Genomic DNA, 20696 nt, shown 5'->3' on the forward strand with positions numbered 1-20696 from the left:
TTTGATCATTCAAAAGTACTTAAAAGACTGTGACACTCAAAATGATCTCCGTCACTGACTGGGGGACTGAAAGGTCCTGGCTTCAGCTTGCAGCACCTTCAGCGTTGCAGCGTTTTCTTCAACTTGCACCTACAGATGATATGAAAAGAGAAACAGCACCAAAAACAAAAACAAACTCATCTAAACCAATCAAGACCGCACATAGCTGCAAGATTGTAATACAAAATAATTGTTGCGTGAAGACAACTTCACAATCAAAACAAATTTATTTATCTCTTGACAAGAAAATCAGAATTATTATCGTTGCCTCTTTATTTATTTCTTTTCTAAAAATGCATTGAAACCAGTTGCAGATTTTTGCATGATGTTACAAAAATATAGAAGTACAAAATTACTGAGTTAAAAATTCAGTCCCATTCAGCCTGATGTGAAGAAGTACAGCCTTCATGACTTGTTGAGATGTTTTATAAAGTAAATACACTAAAAAAACAAAACAAAAAAAGAGTCATGACTGACTAAAAACTGTGTTATTGAATGAAGTGAAGGTCTGGGATGAAAACAAAGCAACAGACACAAACTGCAAATGAATTTCTGGGATGCAAATGTTTTAAACAAAATGGTAACAAAAAACTTGTGGACATTCGGTCAAAAGGGTCTTAGAACACAGAAACAGCAGAAACTTCAACAGTCAGTGATGGTGGGATTTCCTATAGAAAACATAATGACATCATTTGTTTTTTTTGACATGTCTGTAACAAATACATAAAATCATGTCCAAATACAGTGCTGATTACAGTTCATCTAAAACTCATGGGAATTTCTTTTAGACTTAACTTGTAACTATACGGCACCACTAAAAGATCTGCGTCTGGAAAGGTTTGACAGTTATTAACCGCAGACGGAATGATTTCAAAACACCAAAAACTGCTTGATTTTTAAACATGTGTATAGTTTGAAAATTTAAGAAGTGAATTTGATGAAAACACAGAGTAGACAGCCAGTGGAATTCAAAGAGCAGCAAGATGTTACACAAGTGAAAACACTCATTTTAATTGTTCCATGCAATTAATTCCTTGAAATATGCAGAACTTAGAAAAACCGTAACATTATGCTTCCTTTTTTTCTTGAATCATAGGTGCTTGTTCTTGCGCACGCACGCACTCACACGCACACACACACACACTGAAGAACAGGGGTGTGACCATTTCCTGGATAAAACGGCCAGTATTAAAAACGTCTCCCTTTGTTGTAAAAATGCTGTGCTTCTAATGAAGTGTGCAATATCTAAAAGCTCCTTTCCTACTTTGAAAAGTATAAATAATAAAATAAAATGCGTGTGTGTTAAAATGAGTCGAACACAGTCCTGCAAATCAGGCTACATCACACACTGATAACCTCGAAAGCCTGTTTAGTATATTAAAAATATTCTTTTCTCCCAAATCAAAACTCAAATCAAATCACTGTAAACAAGTGCAGAATAAAACAGAAATTAGTTCAAATACTTGGATCCTCTACGGAGTGCATGAGTGCAAAAAACATCACGCACTTTTAGTTTTACATTTCATTGAAATTCTCTTCTGTACATCACAACCATATTTTAGACACAGAGAAGTAGATCCATCACTTCCCCTGGAGATCCTGCAAACAGGAAGCAAACAAGGCAATGCGAAAAACTAATGAGGGCTACAATGAAAAAAAAAACAAAAAATTTTTAAAGTGGTGCTAAGTGCTCAGTATTGCCTCATTGCTCAGAAGATAATAATGCAGTTTTATGACTTTCCCAGCAGAGGGTGATGTGCTGCTTCCCTTCAGAGAACCTGGAAGAGCTTCATTCTTTTGGTGTGAACTGGATGTAAGACAACCATCCTTGTCAATTTGAATGAGGCTTTGTCCTGCTTGCGTCTGCTGCAGCTTCCCAGCAGCCTCCAGTCCCACACTGCTGCTCTGACTGGGTTTCTTCTGGAGGCTCTGAGGTGCGGGGGCTTCCTATGTAGCCGACTCCTGCTGGATCTGGATGTAGCAGGCCTGCAAGGGAGACAGTCAGCTGATTTTTGAATTCATTTGTTCTCAAGCGGGATGATATCAGCTGATTTTTGTATAATCAAGCTTGTGATCTGGCGGAGGGCGACGTGCAACACAGACCTTCAGTGTGGTGAACATCATGCCCAGCTCTCCGTGCTGAATGTTGGGATCCATCAAGTCTTCTATCATGTTGACCTCAGCTCCCAGATTCCTGATCCTGGTGGACGGAGCAGCAACAAACACAACCGACAAAGAAAGCAGCATGTTGCCCTGAAGTCGTCTCATCAAAGTGTCCAACAATTCAGGTTTGAATCAAAAGCTAAATTGGTTGTTTAAAGATGCAAAATAACAGAAGTGTTCATTACACATGCACACGACACAGTCAAAAAAAAAAGTGTGTGTGTGTGTGTGTTGGCATGCACACCTTGCTCTGACCACCACGTAGAGGAAGAGGGGCAGCAGGTCGTCCATGCACCACATGAAGTGGTTCTGCTGCACATGTTTGACGTCCTGAGTCAACTCCTCGAAGGTCTTCTGGATGACGACCAGTTTGTCCGATGGAGTGAAGGTGGTGCTGCACACACACACACACACACACACACACACACACACACACACACACACACACACACACACACACACACACAGGTTTCTTATGTGCTGACAGTAACTAATGGTCATGCAACACAACACAAGCACGAGCGTTCAGAGAACAATCAGAATGTTGGGTCAGGCCTTCGTAGAATCCTAAAGGTCATATTAGCTCAGGTCCCATTTTCATTCCTATTATTTCTAATCCCAGACTTGCCTATTGTACAAAAAAAACTTTATAGCTCCCCAGAACACAGCAATACTAGCCCTCTGTGTACAGCCTTCCACAAAAAACTCATCAACTCGAAATAAAAAAGTCATTTGAGCAAACTGCATCACATTTCAATTAAACGTGAGGTCACAAGGCAGCTACCTGATTTGCTGGAGAGTCTCCACAGCAGAAACAAAACAGGCATCTTTGCTGGTGGACACAATCTGCAGGCAAAGTTGGAAAAGATCCATTATTCAGTGGCCTTCAACATCCAACAACGTCAGACAAGCAATCAGGCAACGCACCTGCTTTTTCTCTCCCAGAATTGACATCCAAACAGGCCAGAACTTCCTAAAACACACACACACACACACACACACACACACACACACACACACACACACACACACACACACACACACACACACACACACACACACACACACACACACACACACATCAGTTTGCAGCTGTGTCCAAAAACCAGAGCTACATCCTTGAACTGGAAGCCAGACCAGGTGTCTGCTGTGTGCTGATTGGTCAAACTCACTCCTGCACCGCCAGGAAGCTGAGCAGCGACTGGTCGGGCTGCTTGTTGAGCCGCAGCGTGTGCTCCCAGTACTTGGCGTCCAGGTGCTCCTCCCGCAGGCAGTAGAGGGTGAAGAGAGGCGGGTAGAGTCGCGGGAGCAGCAGGGGGAGGAGCAGCGAGGAGGAGCTCACCACCACCACGCTGCAGGGGAGGAGGAGGGGAGGGAGGAGGCAGGAGGGAGGAGGCTCAGTGTCAACAGCGCTGTGATGGACATCGCTGAACGGCCATGATGTGCGAGCACCTTTACCTTTGCCACGCCGCATCAAGACCAAGCAAGGGTTTAGACGGGGAGCCGGGCGGCTCGGGGATGATGCCGCCATCTTCTGGTAACCCTGGGAACAGGAAGCTGCAGGGCAACGGTTGAAGCACAGAGACTGCAGTGTTTTATGTTTGTCAATAAAGCCAAAATACAAAGAAACTGGGATAACTATTAGCACTAGCTACCATAGCTTCTCACCCCTGGGGGAAAAGACAAGGAAACAGGAAAACAAACACTACCAGTTAATAGTGGACACACCTCCTCATCTTTAGTACTTTCTACACTGCAGAAGACATCAAATATATGAGTAAGATATATGTAATTATGCAGAATAAAAAAAAACATGTTAAATAACTCTAAACATGCTTTTTATGAAATGTGGCTATTTTGAAGAATTTAAATATAAACCATGTTTGAGTTATTTCACACTTTTATTGTTTGGACTGACGCGTCTGAAACTAGGCTGAACCCGCAGGGGTCGACTAGAGTGGGAGCTCGTATCTACCAGACGATGCTGTAGAGGTGGTTGAGGTACGCCTGGACCTCCTGCACCGCCTGCTGCAGCAGCCTGCGGTTGGAACCCACGCCCACGTAGGTCATCCTGTAGACGGTCACCAAGGTCTCCACCAGCCAGCCCACTGGGTGGAAGGGGGTCTCCGATGCCTGGCACAGTAATTGGGGGCATATTCAGTCAGGTTATATTTCATATTTGATGTAGGAAGGCTGGAGCGCTTGGAAAATCAGGTATTTATTCATCCCCAAAGGAGAGGACATTAGAAAGGAAAGAGATTCAAGTTACAAATGAGCAACTTCAAGTCCAAATCAATACAGTGCAGTGATTGGTTCTTGAATAGTGTTCAGTGCACGAGGACAGTGACCCACACACCCTCCCAGCTTCACCTTGATGAGGTACCGCCGCACGTTGTCATAATTGGTAGTGGTGATGGGCTCTCCGTGCTGAGGGATGATCTCCAGAGACTCCAGCACTTTGCTCTGAGACCTGCTGAGGTTCGGGCTGCACACACACACACACACACACACACACACACACACACACACACACACACGCTATTTTCTATTTTCTTTTTGTGTTTCTTTTATTTGTGTGTGTGTGTGTGTGTGTGTGTGTTAACCTATGTCGTCGAGCGTTTGTGATCATGACAGCGATATTTTCCCAGGCTGCACTTCTCTCTCCTTTGCCGGCCGCCTCGCAGCCCAGTCGAGACCAACACTCGTCAAACACGCACAGCCATCTCTGAGCAGCAGGCACGGCGTACTGCCCTAACCTGCTGCACACACACACACACACACACACACACACACACACACACACACACACACACACACACACACACACACACACACACACACACACACACACACACACACACACACTTTAAAGAACAGGATCAGTGTGATGTGTGTCAGCATCTTTAAAGGGTCTTTAACTCACAGCTGGCTCTCCCTGTTGCCGATTCCTGGCTCGTCACTGGTTGGCTTGGTGTACGTTCCCACTACCTTCAACCCGCTGGTCCAGTCTCCGTTGAACAGGCCCTCCACACTGTCACCATTGGCCAAGGATAAAACACCCTGAAGAGCAAAAGAGGACTTTAGGTGGAATTAAGAGCGGAGAGAGGCAAAGACGTCTTGGCTCTTTGCTCTCTTGTGAAGAGGATCCTTCATGTGAAGTGGAAGTGCAGGGAGAGAGATCATTCTCACCTTCCCGTTGATGACCCAGTCATCGGAAAAGTCTCCCTGCAGAGCCGTGTCATCATCCGACACCAGCAGACCGGGACCCTGGTGGGAGACAACGCACACATGCACGTCGTTCAAGACCTACGCGTCTTTACCGGATCGCTGGGATTTAATGGAGATGCTCCCTGGAATACCGATTAAAAACCAAGGCACACGAATGGGCAGTGAGAAGTCTTGAAACAAAGACACACAGAGGGCTCCGAATTGACTCACACTCATCTTGTTGTCTCTGAAGGTTCCCTCATAGTAGACACCAGCCTGGGTGACCACCACAGCGCTGCCGTGTCGCTGCTCATCCAACCACTGGCCCACGTACTTCTCACCCCTGGGGGAAAGACACGAGAACATATTAAGATTCTCTGCATAGAACTGACACAAAACGATTGTTGTTAATCAGGTTCTAGATAAGACGAAAGAACAAGAAGTTTCTCTTCTTTTACACATTTGCAACAACAGCGACAAAACAAAGCCGGGGAGAGTTCCCTCCACCTGGTGATGTCATCATAAACGCCGTATCCCGTCTTCTTGTCGTGGACCCAGTGGCCAATGAAAACGCTGGAGGACGTCTTGGCCAGCCGACCGGAGCTCAGCATGCCGTAGCCGTGGCGCTGGCTGTCGTTGAAGCAGCCTTCGTACACCTCTCCCCTCGCGTACCTACACACACACACACACACACACACACACACACACACACACACACACACACACACACACACACACACACACACACACACACACACACACACACACACACACACACACACACAGGAACAGGAACAGGGCAAGGCCTCTGAGTGTGTGCATGGCAGCGCTGGGCGGTTCTTTGGGTTTTTTCCGCCGTACTGACTTGTACTTGCCGAATCCGTGGATCTTGCCATCTTTCCACTGGCCTTGGTAGCTGTCGTGCTTGTTCAGCTCTTTGTTCGGCATTAAACACTCTCCGTAGCTGGAAACCATTTGCAAAATGCATGCATGTTTATTTGCGCAGATGTTACCAGTTAAGCGCTAATTACAAGTTCTGGGCAAAAAAAAAAGAAAAGAAAAAGAAAATCATGGCCACGCCTCGAAATAAAAGGCAGAGTTTTGCGGGTTTCTGATCATGAACCTCGATGTACATGTATCCACAAGTGTTGTGTTACTTGGCTTGAGATCATTTCTAACCGTGCTCACCCGTCCTCGGATCCGTTCTTAAAGTTGCCGCTGTACGTCCGTCCATCAGGCCACTTCATGGTACCTCTGCAAAAAAGACAGACGTGCATCTGTCATGCAACTGCAGCTATTAGCATGAAGCCTGCATGACTTAAAGGCCCAGTGTGTACACTTAGTCTGATTTATGATTTTTATATTGGTAAAAGCTTAATATACTGCCCATACATACATTAATAAAAGTGGATAATCGCAATACAATAAAGATAATTTGTTTTTCCTCCCTATAGAACGGTTCTTATTTGTATATAAGATATACATGTAGGAAGGGTCTTGCTTCTAGTTGCTGCTATCTTGCTCCACCATATTTCTAAGGAAGCCTGGTGTGGACAATCCGGCTGCCTGACGCTGCAATCTAAAATGTAAACGCTTGATGTCGCTGTTTCACAAACAAACACACACACACACACACTTTCTGACCTGCCGTGGACTCGTCCGGCCAGCCAGCCGCCGCTGTACTTGGCGTCTTTGAAGCGTCCCTCCCCAGTGAAGGTGTAGGAGGCGGTGCGGGAGATTCCCATCACCCCTGGCGACGACCCCTCCCCTCCGCCACCCAGCACCTCGTCCACCGCCTTGTTAATGGATCGCAGCCACTTGTTCTGGAACCAGGAAATGACCAACAATGCACTCGGCATTCTACAACCTGTCACTGTTAGCCAGAGAGGCTAACTAATGACTCATTTAAACTGTAGTGGTACCTTCTCCTGGGGAGTGGAGGCCACTAAGGTGAAGCTCTCCTCTGGGCAGGTGATACTGATGGCAAAGCTGAAGAGACACAACACACATGGATATGATGACATAACACACACGTGTGGTTTTTTTTTTTTTTTTTTTTTTTTAAAAGACCTTTATCTTACTCGTTCAAACATAAACGAGGGGGCTTTACTTTGAAGTATTTTAGTATAAAGACAATTGTATTTGACAAGGATTTCAGAAGAGTGGAGCGGAACTCACAGCCCGCTGCCGTCTCCAGAGACCGGCTTCACCCACAGGCAGCTCAGAGGATAGACGTGATGCGTGGAGAACTGCAGACACAGAACCCAGGATAACTTTATGATGGTGTGCTTCGCAACACTGTCCTCCCACTCTCACTGTGGTCTGGTGAACTGGGGAAGTTACACAACTGTAATTTCATTTTTAGTGTAGGCACAGTGCAGGAGCACTGATTGTAAAGTTGCGATACAATCACTTCCTTTTTACAATTAAAAAAAATTACATATTTCTCAACAGACTCTTTTATATTAAATCATAAATGATGTTTCAGTTTGACACCACTTCTGCTTTATCCCTGGGAAAGTTAAAAACCATTGTCATGACACCGAGCAGGTCCAGCAGGTCCAGAACTCAAATGTTTTGATTCTACTATAAATGCATACATATGTAATTGACTTATATTCTGTTAATCTTTTAAATCACTATGAAACAGTATTATCTTCAAGTAACACTGCCTTAAAGGTCAGGAATCTCTAAAAATGTTGAGTATGTCATGAAAAAAAAAAAGCAAAGCTATGAAAGCTTTTTCATATTCAGGACCAGTCGCATGTCCTCTAGAGTCTTCAGTCCTGATAAACTGGACATAGTTTCAGTGTCAAATGCAAATGGAGCCCAGAGGCAGGACCTGCACAGGCTGCACCACAGCCTGCCATCAAGAAACACAACACGGCACAGTGAGCAGAGACCAGGGCAGGTGTTAGTCGGGGTTCAGCGCCAAACGGGACCGCAAAACAACTTGTGTTGGCTTCTGTGTACTAGTATGCAAAATTACAAAGTGGCGACTGTTACGATTCCACCTGTCTATGTCTATGTGGGAGATGTGGGAAAACACACAACGCAGGAAAGATGAACTAAAACCGAATCAGCCAATTCAGTGAAAAAGATCCAAGCAAGATCCACATACCAGTGCAAAGTTTAGACTCACCCTATGAACTGAATGTCTTCTCTTTTATTCTCATGACTATTGACATTGCACTTTCTCACTGAAGGCATCAAAACTACAAATGAACACATGGGGAATTATGCAGGAAACAAATGTGTAAAATAACTCAAACACGTTTTAAATTTAAATTCTTCAAAATAGCCACCTTTCGTAAAAAGCATATTCAGAGTTATTTAACATGTTTTTCTTTGCTGCATAATGACGTATATCGTGCTCATATTTTAGATGTCTTCAGTATCTATCTGCAGTGTAGAAAGTACCAAAGACAAAGAAAAAACATTACATTAGATAGTGTGTCCAAACCTTTGACTGGTAGTGAACATATGTTTTAGAAAATGTGATCCAACACACACAAGTGTCAAAATCAACCCTCTGTGGCGTCACAAAGAGCACTGAATTTTAGCGGGAAGCTATAACATGCTTTTTTTTGGGGGGGGGGCAAGAGGCTGTAAACAGGGGGATAAATAGGCTGTTTTCTGGGGAGAGCTTCAGAGGTTTTGGTTAATTAATCATGCAAGGCTGCACCACCGAAGCCCTGGGTGAAAAATCAAGATGTGAAAACAGCCACAATATGGGAACTTCCAAAGAGACACGCCTACGCCACTCTGCATTCCTCTATCTATGTGAACAACACCACACCTCTGCTGATGAGACAGCAACTAGCAGGCTGCAGAGCGGTGAGAATCTCTCAGCTCACAACGCTGCTGCGTTCAAGTCTACGGGCCTGTGAACCCCGAGTGAGCAAAAGCACCAAACAGAGGCCAGGACACCCCATGCTGCTGCGGCCTGAAGCCCAGTGAGGATTAACTGGCCAGTGGGCAAACAGGTGGCAGGGATACTTACAAAGCTCTGGGAGGGAATGGCACCCTGGGTGATTGAAAGATACAACGTTAAAAAGAAAAGAAAAAGAAAAAAGAAAGATTAAGCACAACATGTGGTCACGGTGCCAGGAGGACACAAAAGAAACAGTGAAATGCTTAAAAAAGGAAAATAAATGACTGCGGCTACCCGCTGAACACACGCACACTGTGTGTCTGCGCTTGTTTGTTTACCTGCGTGTGCACCAGTGCGTCATTGAACAGAATGAACCAGTGGTTGGTGAAGCGCCCGGCGTTCTGCAGAGTCAGAGACCTGTTGCTGCTTTCGCAGACCACACGGCGCTGCGGGAGTCGCAGAACCTCCTGCAAGGACATTCACTCGTTGAGAGAGAGAGAAAAAAAAAATACAAGAAGAGGAAGGAAAAAAAACACTTTCCCATAAATCCTGCCTCGATCAACAGTCAAGCCAGGCAAGGCAAGCGTGGCTGGTGAGATGCAGTAGTGAAACGGTGCTGTGCTCACAGTGGTTTTTCCAGAGTGGCTCTTCCAGAAGAGGAAGGTGCTCTCGGACTCCTTCTCCCTCCTCAGCAGTGACAAAGAGAGGCACTCATACTGGCTGCAGCCCTGATGGAGGGACTGATACTCTGGCGTTAACTGGGGAAGACAAACGGGTCGTCTTTTGAGAACAAGAACCACATTAGAAGTACCAGGAAGCATCAATCTGCTTTTTTTCCCAGGCACTTGATTCTGGGAATTGAGGCAGAATCCAATAAAGCCTTATTTGCAAAGAGAGAAGGATGAACATGAAAATGAAATCTGTAATTATACTGCACTCTCAGCAAACACTATGAGGGACAAGTGAAACAAATCAAGTTTCTAGAAAGGTGAAAACCCTATTGTGACTTTGCGCGGAGAAGAAGCAGGAGCAGCGCAGGCTTTCCCCTCACCACGTCGAAACAGGCGGCCAGCTTGAGCAGGACCCTGCTGTACTGGTGCAGCTGCTGCAGCGGCCGGTAGAACAGCAGAACCAGATCCACGTCCTCCTTGGCTGACTTCTCAGACACACAAAGGCTTGAGAGGAGGGTGTGCTGAGTGCCTAAACACTCACTGGGCACAGAAACACAAACAGAGAGAGAAATCCTGTTACCACTTGCTTTTATTCTTCAAGGTCTTTCATACTGAATCTCATAGAAAATAACTTAAAAGCAGATCTTTTTCATTTCAGGGAAGTTCTTGGACCATCTTTCTTGAGATGCTTGATATTGTTGCAAAGCACTGAATTTGCATAACGTGGCCCTATGACTTATTATGAGTCTATCTCCTCAGCTTCAATTGTTGATGACTTTTTAACACGAGTGAGGAGAAAATCTGAGGGAAAAACATTAAGTTAAACTTACAGAGAGAGTTTATGGAGTGAGTGGAACCCCCCCATCACCAGAAAGTCTCCTACTGAAGAACAATACCTGCAAAGAGAGAGAAGAAGAGAGGATGGACTTCAAATTAAGGGGTCAACTTATCATCTTTATCAATTTGCAAAAAAAAATCCACAATACCCTTTTACACCATCTACTGTAAACAAATAACATAAGAAGTGAATAAATACATAATTCAAGAGAAACTATTTCTGTCTTTGACATAAACCTTACTCCTTATAAATGTCCAGGAAGTGCTGCATGTGCGTCAACAGAGGGAGGCAGGTGACGTCGCGGCCCTGGGCGTGGTGCAGGAAGTAGCTCAGTGATGCAGAGTGTCGCCCAATCAGAGCGCTCAGGTGGAAAAACCGCTCGCAGAGAGAGAAGAAGAGGTGGGTGCACGGCTCGCCCAGCGATGGACTGGCGCTCTCTGTGAGGCAGTGAACAGTGTGGACGGTAAACAACACTGAGGTTTGTCTTATTTTCTTTTGTTCAGACAACTAAGCAGAGATGTAAAGATGTTTTTTCTGCTTGACAGTTTCGAATGTGACTCCAGTCTCCCTTAGAAGTGTCATTCGACGTCCCGCCAATGTGACATTTAACTTGGATGGTCTCTGGAGAAGGTATGTGAGAGGGTGTACGCCCCTCATCCTGATCTCAACCAGCCATCACGGATAATTACAGTAGAAATAACCACATCATGGACTGGGATAAGGCCAACATCATCGCATCTGAGACCAACAAATTAAAACGTTGGACAAAAGAGGCCACTGGGATCAGGAGGAGGTCGAGCGGCACCATCAACCGGGACGAGGGGGCGTGCACCTTCTTGCATACCTGGGATTCAATTCTCCAGAGACCATCCAAGGCGGGTGAGGCAGCTGTTAAAATGACACGTCAGCAGCAGTTGGATGAAGCCTCTGAGGGAGACTGGGGTGATAGTCGAAACTGTCAAGCAGGAAACATCTTTACAATTCGACTTATTTGTCTGAACAAAAGAAAAGCGTGATCTATCAATGAAGACAAAATGAACATTTTCAGTCTAACAACACTGAGGGCTTCAAAGTGTTTTAAGCGGAAAGCCTCTGACCTCGGCTGCGGAGAGGCGTGAGGAGGATCCTCCTGACGCTGCTCAGCCAGCAGTAGATCCGCCTCTCGCTGGACGCCAGCTCGTGGATCGCAGAGACGAAGCCCATGATGTTGTGGTCGGCCAGGGCCACACAGGTCTGACCTCCGCTGCACACGCTGCTGAGGTAACCCATCTACACACACACACACACACAAACAGACAGCGACATACCCACAGTGGTGCAAGAGAAACACTTTGATCTTTCATCAGCGTGACCTGATTGTTCTCCAGCTCCAGGCGAAGCTCCTCCACCTCTGCGGTGCTTCATCAACAGGAGGTTCAAACACTTCTAAGAGTCACAGCTCAGGATATCCTGTCTCATACAGTATGATTCACCACCACTCTGCCTCTTTCAGGCTTAAAGTGAAGGTGTTGTGTGTTCAGAAACAGACTCTTGAACTTGGTCAATGTTAAACTTGTATTAGCTGCATTACATAAATGGGTATTTTATGACATAGCTTTTTTTTTTCAAATCAGCAGCTCCAATACAAACTCAGCTTTTGTTTAATAGGAGCTTGAAATTAGATTTTGCTAGGATACATGAAAAAATGTTTTAATCAACATGAGATACCAGGGCAAGATTTTTCGGGTCGAAAAAATACATATCTATTGCATTTGTTTATTACACAAATTGCAATATTAAAATAGTAACCTAAAATGACTCCTCTCTGGGTGATCTAAGGGCTCTGACATACATATAAAAGTTTGAATCCTGCACCGTCAATCCTACTGCAAGACAGCCACGCTGGGCCTTTCACACAGACCTCTGAGCAGAAGGGCAGCAGGGTGGGCCGTACAGTGTAGCTCTCCGCTCTGCTGGGTGACCTCTGACCTTGACCAGGCCTCTTGCTCGGCTCCTGCTGCTGACCGCAGTACAGCAGGACGGGCTGCACGCAGTCCCCGTCAGCCAGGAGGAGGGAGTGGCTCTGGCCGCCGGACACGTCCCAAACCCGCAGGCCATCGGAGAGCTGCAACACACCACCAGCGCCCCCAGTCTGTCAAGAGCGACTGCAACACGGTGAACTGGGCAGTCTTGTTTCTTTTTTTTCTTTTCCCTGCAACACACCTTGGCCTGCTGAGGGACAGTAACAGGACTGTTGACGTGACCCAGCTGTCCACACATGTTGCTACCCCATGAATACACCTGTGGAGCAGAGATGTTGATTTTGCTCAGACCTACGCAGAGATTTGGCTCAAAAAGCTTCTTCGAAGTCATATTGAAAGAAACTCCAATACCTTCCAGGGCAACAGGTCGATTTATTGTATAAAAGTACATTAAATCGAGTCAAAAATTTGGACACACCTTCACATGCACACAAGTTTCTTCACTGCAGACAGATTCTGAAGACATCAAATATATGAGCAAGATATATGTAATTATGCAGAAAAGAAAACACATTAAATAACTCTAAATATGCCTTTTATGAAAGGTGGCTTTTTTAATAGAATTGAAATATAAAATGTGTTTGAGTTATTTTGGACTTCTACAGTTTCCTACATAATTCCATGTGTGTTCATACGTAGTTTTGATGCCTTCAGTGAGAAAGTGCAATGTCAATAGTCATGAGAAAGAAAGAAAAGACAATAAATTCATAGCTGTGTCCAAATCGTTGACTGTTAGTGTAAACTGTATGATGAAAAAGAAAAGAAAAAACCTCAAGTACAGTAAGTGAGTTTTTTTTCTTGAAAAACGTCTTTGTTACCTGACACTGAGCAGTGAGAGCCAGAGAGTGATGAGAACCTGCTGCCACTTTGATCACCTCCTCGCCAGACAGGGGCTTTATACACAGAGGCTGAAGTCTGCACATGCACACACACACAGACGCACACGCACACGCACACGCACACGCACACACACACACACACACACACACACACACACACACACACACACACACACACACACACACACACACACACACACACACACACACAGGCAGGCATATCATATTACAATTGACATTCCCTGAAATGCAAATCTCGTACAGCTGCACTGAGTGGGACTGTTTTGTGTTTATGTGTTTTTGTGTCCCTGTCTGTTTATTTCAGGAAATGAAGTGCAAATATTATCCCTTCAACATTTTCTGGTATGTACAAATCTATCAACAGCTCCAAACCTGGCGAGCTGATCTCCGTGTCCCAGCTGGCCCTCGGAGCCGCGGCCCCAGCTCCACACCTCCGTGTCCAGGGACGGCAGACCGTCTGTGGCCACCTCGCACGCTGCAGCCTGGAGGTGACCTCCAGGAGACGACCTGCAGTCACATGGCCGCTGTCGCCGTGGGGACCCTGAAAGAGAGCCGCAAACGGTAAATGAAACATCCTGCTACTGATGTTGGGATCTTTTATTTTTATATGAGCGTGAAGAATGAGGCAGCTAAAACAGCAACCAGCCAGCAGAAGTACACAGCGTGTCCTACATCACAACATCACCCAATCTTTCACGCAGAGCAACTCCATCTTCCACGTGGGCAAACACACAGACTGCACAAACAGGTTTGATGTGATCACACCCTTGTAAATACCTGTAAAGCCCTGCGTCCCTGACTTAAAGCAAATCTAGGTAACTTTGGGTGGAAATGGCGAAGTGACGAAGTAAACGCGCTGCAGCGCTAGTTCATTGATGTGGGGAAATACAAATAGTCGCCTAGCTGGAGCGCTCGTATGTGTTCAGGAAAAACTCCAATATGAAAGGTAAAACAGACATTGACAATAACGTCGTAGCAAACACTTTTATCACTTCGTCTTTCATCGAGGTTACTTATTGGGTTCCATTCCGTCATTGTACAATCTTATGTATTTGTAATAGCAGTATGTAAGACCGCCTCTAAATAAACGTGTGGTTCATCCTATATGTAATGACAACACAGGAAGGCGTCTGGGGTCATGCGTGAAAGTTACGCAGTGCAGTTACAGCTGGCACAACCCCCCCCCTCTCGCTGCCGAGGCGGCACCACTGATCATATTCATCGTTTATCTACTGCTTTACTGAGTTTGGAATCATAATTTTATGGTTGAAAAGTTACCTAGAGTTGCTTTAATGAGAGAGTGAGTGAGTGTCATGAGGTGAATGAGTGACAGGACCACATCAGAGAGAAAGAGCAGACCCTGACCCTATGGCTTATAGCTGCTCTCGTGCTTTGAGTGGCCACAGCTACCAGGAAGTAGTTGCCTTCGTGTGAAATCAGTCTGTGTAAATTCTGCAGCGTCAAGACTTTAAATCATTCTGGTTCAAAGGTCACATTTGGTTAAGTTGGAAGCTGTGACTCTGAAAGGAACGACATTCTTTCTTACTTTACAGCGGAGAAACACAGACACGGTGCTGATGGCAGCAAGAAGCGAGAGCACTCGTGCTGTTCACGCCCTGCCGTTCCTACCCCGGTTGGGAGTTCCAGGCAGGGAGCGTCTCCTGCCAGCCGCAGAAGCCTTGGTCCACTGGTTTATGTTGGACAGGCTGGAGCTCTTCTTCCCCTGCAGCACCTGCTGCTCTGTTCCCAGACAAAGCCGAACTTCTTCCACGCACAACGGGGAGGAGGAGTGCGGCTGAGGTGTTGCATAGTTACTGGAACAGAGAGGGTCAAATTCAGGTGAAATCACATTCCTCAAGGGATGCAAACAGCAAAAGAGGGAAAGGGAAATTCTTTTTCTGCAACAGTTGCAGGGTAGTAGTTGAAAAAAACAACTGCTCCTACTTGTTGGTTTCAACCTTTATTTGAGCCTCTTTGAAGCTTGCGGTGAACTGATCAGTGGGAGGAGTTGAAGAAACATAGCTGTCATCTGCAGGAAGCAACAATAAAACAGTTAAGGTTCACAGCTGGAACAATAGAATTTATATACCGAGATTAGTGTAACTGCATAAGAGTGCAATGCATGGTGAGACAGTGTGACAAAAGAACACATGAACATATGTGGAAAAAAAAATTGAAAGCAAACAATGTAGATAAAGATATCAAGAGTAAGAAGTTTAGAATGGCAGACCTGAAGTGTAACTGCTCAGAGAGTCAGTGTCTCCCTGTTTGTCCAAAGTGTGATGAGAGAGTTTCCCAAGGATGCTCTGCAGCTCCAACTCATCCGGGAAAGCAAAGTTCTTATTGGCCGTCCAGCCAGTGTGGGCGTGTGACTTGGGGATACCATCCGTCTGAGCCACAGCGTCACTGTGGCCGTCAGGCTCCACTGCAAGTCTCTCCCTGAGGGGAAAAGGAGGCAAAAAATTCCAGAAATGTTATGGGAGACTAAATCTGACAGAGGAGAAGCCTTTGGCAGAACAAGGTCACGTACATTCTCTGCCACTGGTGTTTAATGACACACTGAGACGGTCAGAGTGATACTTAACTGTTTAGTGTTCATTTTGCCTCCTTCAGTAACTCGTGTTGACCTTGACACAGAGCCCGGACTGCTGCCCGCTGACCTCCCGTCAGGATGCAGCCTTCGCCTTGGACCCCTTCTGCTTGGAGGAGTCAGGGACTGCAAAGAAAAAAAAGAGTCAACAAGGAGTGCTGAAAAGATACAGACCTATAAAGACAGGAATGGATCGACAAAAATGTCTGGTGATACATCTGTCGAAAAATCTCAAAAAACCCAAATGATTGGTGTTTACCTCACCCCCCGACGCCCCTTCGGTCAGCTCCACCCCCAGAGGGCAGTAGTGACCCCCGTCCACCGCAGACAGCTCTTCTCTTTCCCCCACAAAAAAGTGAGGGGACCGGCCGCGGTCCCTCGTCTCAGGGGCACCCTGGGTGTTACGGTTCTTTGCAGGTAAACTACGAACCAGCGCCACACTGTGGTAGGCGCCACACGCCACCTGAGGAACATTCATGCAGATGTTTTTTTTTTTTTCTGGGCACAGCACTGACTATGTTTTGATTTAAAATGGGCAAAAGTGCCATTAGAATACCTGAATCACATGCCTGCCGGCCAAGTGCTCCACCTGAGCCAGAGAAGAAAACCGACATGCAGGATTAAATCAAGAGCTGCTACACCGGTAGTTAAACTTTGGCCAACATTTGATGTGAAGAGTCATTTTTTTCTAAACTGCACACAAACCGACCTTCTGTGGCCGACACACAGGGAAGGTGCTGGTGACCAGGCCGAGCTGGCAGCCGCTGCCCCACGCCCACAGCTCGTTCTGGGCCGACAGAGCCAGGCTGTGCTCCCTTCCGAAGGCCAGGTCCACAACCCGGACCACTGCAGGGGGACCGACGTCGCTGTCCACCACGTTGACCAAGTACGGTTCTGAAACTAGCACGGATGTTTTCCACAATGCATTAGGCAATATCACTCACAAGGGAGAGCTTTTGTATTGAAATTAACATGGCTGGGAGGGAAGGAGGTGTCACAGGAAGGGTGACGCATCTTGTCAGACATTCCAATGCTGTTGTAATTCTCTTTAAAAAAAAAAAAAAAAAAAATTCTCTTTCCCAATTAAACCCATGGGTTAAAATTGAAATGAATAATTAAAAAGGTAAAGACTTTAGGAATTCCCAACCAAGTTAATCAAATCAAATTTATTTACAGAGCACATTTTAAAACAACAAAGTTGACCAAATTGCTGGAAAGAAGAAGAAGAAGAAGAAGAAGAAGAAGAAGAAGAAGAAGAAGAAAAAAGAAGGGGACTGTGTTTCAAACTGACCGGTGATGCTTGCAGCCGTGCTCCTCTCTGCCAGGCCACACTGTCCCGCGGTGTTTTCCCCCCATGTGTACACGCTGCCATGCTCACTCAGCACCCCGCAGTGAAAACCTCCGGCAGCCACGCGGACCACGCTTGTCCCCAGCAGTGAGGCCTCGAGCAGCGGGGCGGAGGCCGGGACGCTCTGGTCTCTCCACAACAGCTCGCCGAATGAATACACCAGACCACCTGCAACAGCTCGGCCCATTACAGCTGATTTGATGACTGTGTCATCGGGTCAAACCCTGTTTGGACTCTCACTGTGGCTCTCACCCTGTGTCAGCAGGAGTCCGTGGTGATCTCCCAAGGCAACCTGGAGAACAGGCTTGGAAAGGAGCAATCTCTCCGGACACAGCTGTGCACTGGCACCTGCTGACTTCCAGATGTGAGCCAGGCCTCTGTCTGGGGCTGAGGGGACCTCCTCCTCTGTTAGGCTGCATTAAGACACAAACACATTAGGACATTATGACAGAGAGTGAGTAGCAGTCCGCGTGTGTGTATGTGTGTGTGTTGGGAATCCCTTACCGGTCCTCTTTCCTCTCCATCACTTCAAGTTCTCCATTCCACAGGAAAGTGAAAGCGGCTCTCTTGGCATTGCCAGTAAGATCTTCTGAAATGTAGATTCAGCCTCAACTATTTTCAGACAAAAAGAGGATTCCTCTTTCTTGCCTCGAAACCTTTTAGGTGCATTGCTAAAAAGTGAAGAACAGGTTTTAATTAAAAAAAAGAAAAAAAAAGAAGAAGAAACGGAAAAGCAGACAGGCCTTTGCAACATGTTGAGCTCTCTGAATTTTTCAACTACTTTTTGTCGCCACTGAACTGACCACTACACCAAGTATTTCATAAGCAAAGCAGCCCTTTAAACACACACATTTATTAATTTTGTTTTATTCTTGCTATATCTAATGTGTGTGTGGGTTCTTTTTTTATTTTTTATTTTTTATTTTTTTTAAGGATGAGGGAAACATCCCAGACTGAGTACCCCCCCATAAAGTATGGCTTTATACCCCTATAATACACGATAACTACTAGTTATACGCGCACTACATGCTAAAAATGTGCACAAACTACTCTGCGCCAGGGAACCTGTGCTTGGGGACGGGAGAAGAAAAAAAAAAGAAGATCACATCATCACTGTAATCACTTTACGCTAAGCGCTTTACAGTCACCGTTTACGCGAAAAGAGCGCCGCTTATTAAACAGCAAACGCGAAACGCACAAAGCAGTGAATACACTTAGTGCCGGCTGTGTTGACAAGTCTTAATATTTACCCAAGTCTACCACTTCCTCTAAAATAAAACACGGATGGCGACAACCGTGTACAAGGGCGAACTGTGCCAAGTAAAAGTTGGCTAACTCAATGCTAGGGCTGCTACAGCGGGCTAACTCAACTTACGGACTGTCAGTTGGATCCGTGCTCACATTCCTGACGGGAGACACTGACGGGTGCTGCTGGTTGTCCCGACCCCTCATGGAATGTGTACTGACGGTGACGTTCGAAATATTCGAATCAGTGCAGAGCACTGTAGGCAAAGTTGACAGTTTGGTGCTGCAGTCCGGAGAAGCAGCTTCTCCTACGGCTGCCGAGCAGGGACAAACACCGACGGTGCCACACCTGTTGCTACTTCAAAGAGGCGGTACTCGGGAAGAAACAATCGCTCTACGGTAACGTATAGGCCGCATTTTGACACAGATTGGCCAAAAATAAATATAATATATAATAAATATGTGTAACTGTATTTAATAACTCGACGTTTTTTCAGATAATGACCCAAAACTAAAACACCCTTGGCCAGCACGTTGGTTTCATTCAAAACATAGACTTTAAGAGGCTAAATCTCTCTCTCTCTCTCTCTCTCTCTCTCTCTCTCTCTCTCTCTCTCTCTCTCTCTCTCTCTCTCTCTCTCTCTCTCTCAGATTTAAAGGTTTTGTCATCTGTCAACGTGTGTTAAAATGTGTGTTTCGTCACACTAACGTTACTGATTTATTTATTTATTTATTTATTTTTTAACTCATATTTCATTTCAGAATTGAAGTTGGGTTAACACAGGTGTCTCTGGCTTTTAATGAAGTGAAACTAATTGGCAGAAGTACTAAAGTAGTTTAATGAGAGATTAGGGAAGTAGGGAATCTATTTCCGTTCGTCACAAGCCTGCTGTAACTACAGAAGATTATTTGACTATTTTTGTTTGTTTGTTTTTGATTTTTTGATTTATTTTTTTTTCCCTCCCCCACCATCATTGATGAAACAGCAGAGGTCTCCCTTCAGTCCAGTTTGGACTAAAAGATTTTACTCCGAATGTTGAGTGCAGCGTCGCCTACAGGAGGACATGTGCACTGCAACACTGTGCACACATTAAATGTCACTCTACATTTGAAAGTCATAAACGCGACAGTTGTTAGAAACTGGTGCTCCAATAATATCTGACCTAATCAGATTTTTCTCATTGAATGAGGTTTGAACTGTGGGTTGACCAAATGACCATGAATCAACTTTTATATGTTTAAATCCATCACAAGATTGTTTGTTTTAAACAGTTTGCAAGGATCAAGAGTCAGTTTGCACTGATCAAGGATAATAATTTTAATAACAAAAACAATTTGGGGTTGCTTTTTTGCCCTCAATAAAGTGTTTTTAATAAACCAATCCATGCCTGAAACCATCCTTTCCTGTGATTAACTGTGATTAACATGAATAGTTTTACGCTGTTTGGCTTTGGCTTCTACAACTTGCTCCTGGGTTTCTTCTTTCCTGTTTTTTTTTTTTTTTTCAACTTCCTTTCTCCCATGTTCGTGATCAGCTCTTGTTTGCCATTTTAAGTACTCTCTATATAAAAGCGTCCAACAGGTTTTGGCTCCAACTTTTACTGCCTGCAGTAAAAGAGGGGGGAAAATGAAAAAGGAAGCGGGGTGGAGGATCGGGAGAAAAAGAGTGTAATATTTTTGCCATCTTGGAGTTAAACACAAAACATTAAAAGAGAACAGCTGTGGCCCTTAGCTTCTGTCTTCGGCCCTGCATCAGGGCGTGTGAGGCCCGAAGACAGACCGACGGCCTGTGCTGCAAGAACTGCAAGTCCAGCAGAAGAGATGCGTGTGGTCCCACTGA

The 20696-nt window shown here is 45.4% G+C and overlaps 1 protein-coding gene across 4 annotated transcripts; it reads right to left on the reverse strand.

The window, feature by feature from the left end:
- Positions 1-247: 247 nt before the first annotated feature.
- On the reverse strand, positions 248-19194 carry LOC142897448 (alsin-like). Of its 4 annotated transcripts, none has more exons than XM_076039800.1 (41): positions 18987-19194; positions 18116-18200; positions 17864-18024; positions 17555-17779; positions 16973-17163; positions 16820-16852; positions 16523-16726; positions 16259-16389; positions 15904-16112; positions 15618-15702; positions 15303-15487; positions 14046-14214; positions 13632-13728; positions 12995-13072; positions 12693-12896; positions 11890-12061; positions 11034-11229; positions 10785-10850; positions 10335-10494; positions 9910-10041; positions 9622-9750; positions 9413-9436; positions 7588-7658; positions 7332-7398; positions 7054-7232; positions 6598-6663; positions 6275-6373; positions 5917-6081; positions 5641-5752; positions 5392-5469; positions 5126-5262; positions 4806-4961; positions 4573-4687; positions 4178-4335; positions 3661-3759; positions 3375-3554; positions 3130-3175; positions 2987-3048; positions 2447-2596; positions 2143-2239; positions 248-2025 (listed from the first exon to the last, which is right to left on the reverse strand). In XM_076039800.1, exons 2-41 carry the CDS (start codon positions 18133-18135, stop codon positions 1987-1989), a joined length of 4947 nt encoding a protein of 1648 aa, XP_075895915.1. In that variant the 5' UTR covers positions 18136-18200; positions 18987-19194; the 3' UTR covers positions 248-1986. The 4 variants fall into 4 exon arrangements, with proteins under 4 accessions (XP_075895915.1, XP_075895916.1, XP_075895914.1 ...); XM_076039801.1 differs by having other exon boundaries at positions 4806-4958; positions 18116-18282; XM_076039799.1 differs by having other exon boundaries at positions 18116-18282.
- Positions 19195-20696: the final 1502 nt, after the last annotated feature.

The sequence above is a fragment of the Nelusetta ayraudi genome, unplaced genomic scaffold (genome assembly GCF_046127955.1).
Source record: "Nelusetta ayraudi isolate G7.1 ecotype Tasmania unplaced genomic scaffold, CSIRO-AGI_Nayr_v1 ptg000060l, whole genome shotgun sequence".
NCBI lineage: Eukaryota > Metazoa > Chordata > Actinopteri > Tetraodontiformes > Monacanthidae > Nelusetta > Nelusetta ayraudi.

Excerpts from the sequence above, each read along its gene's own strand:
- LOC142897448 (XM_076039800.1), bottom strand. The coding sequence starts at position 18,135 with ATGGAGAGGAAAGAGGACCG. Across the intron at positions 18,025-18,115 it reads ATGGAGAGGAAAGAGGACCG|CCTAACAGAGGAGGAGGTCC; the intron begins GTAAGGGATTCC and ends GTCTTAATGCAG. Across the intron at positions 3,176-3,374 it reads AGCTTCCTGGCGGTGCAGGA|GAAGTTCTGGCCTGTTTGGA; the intron begins GTGAGTTTGACC and ends TGTGTGTTTTAG.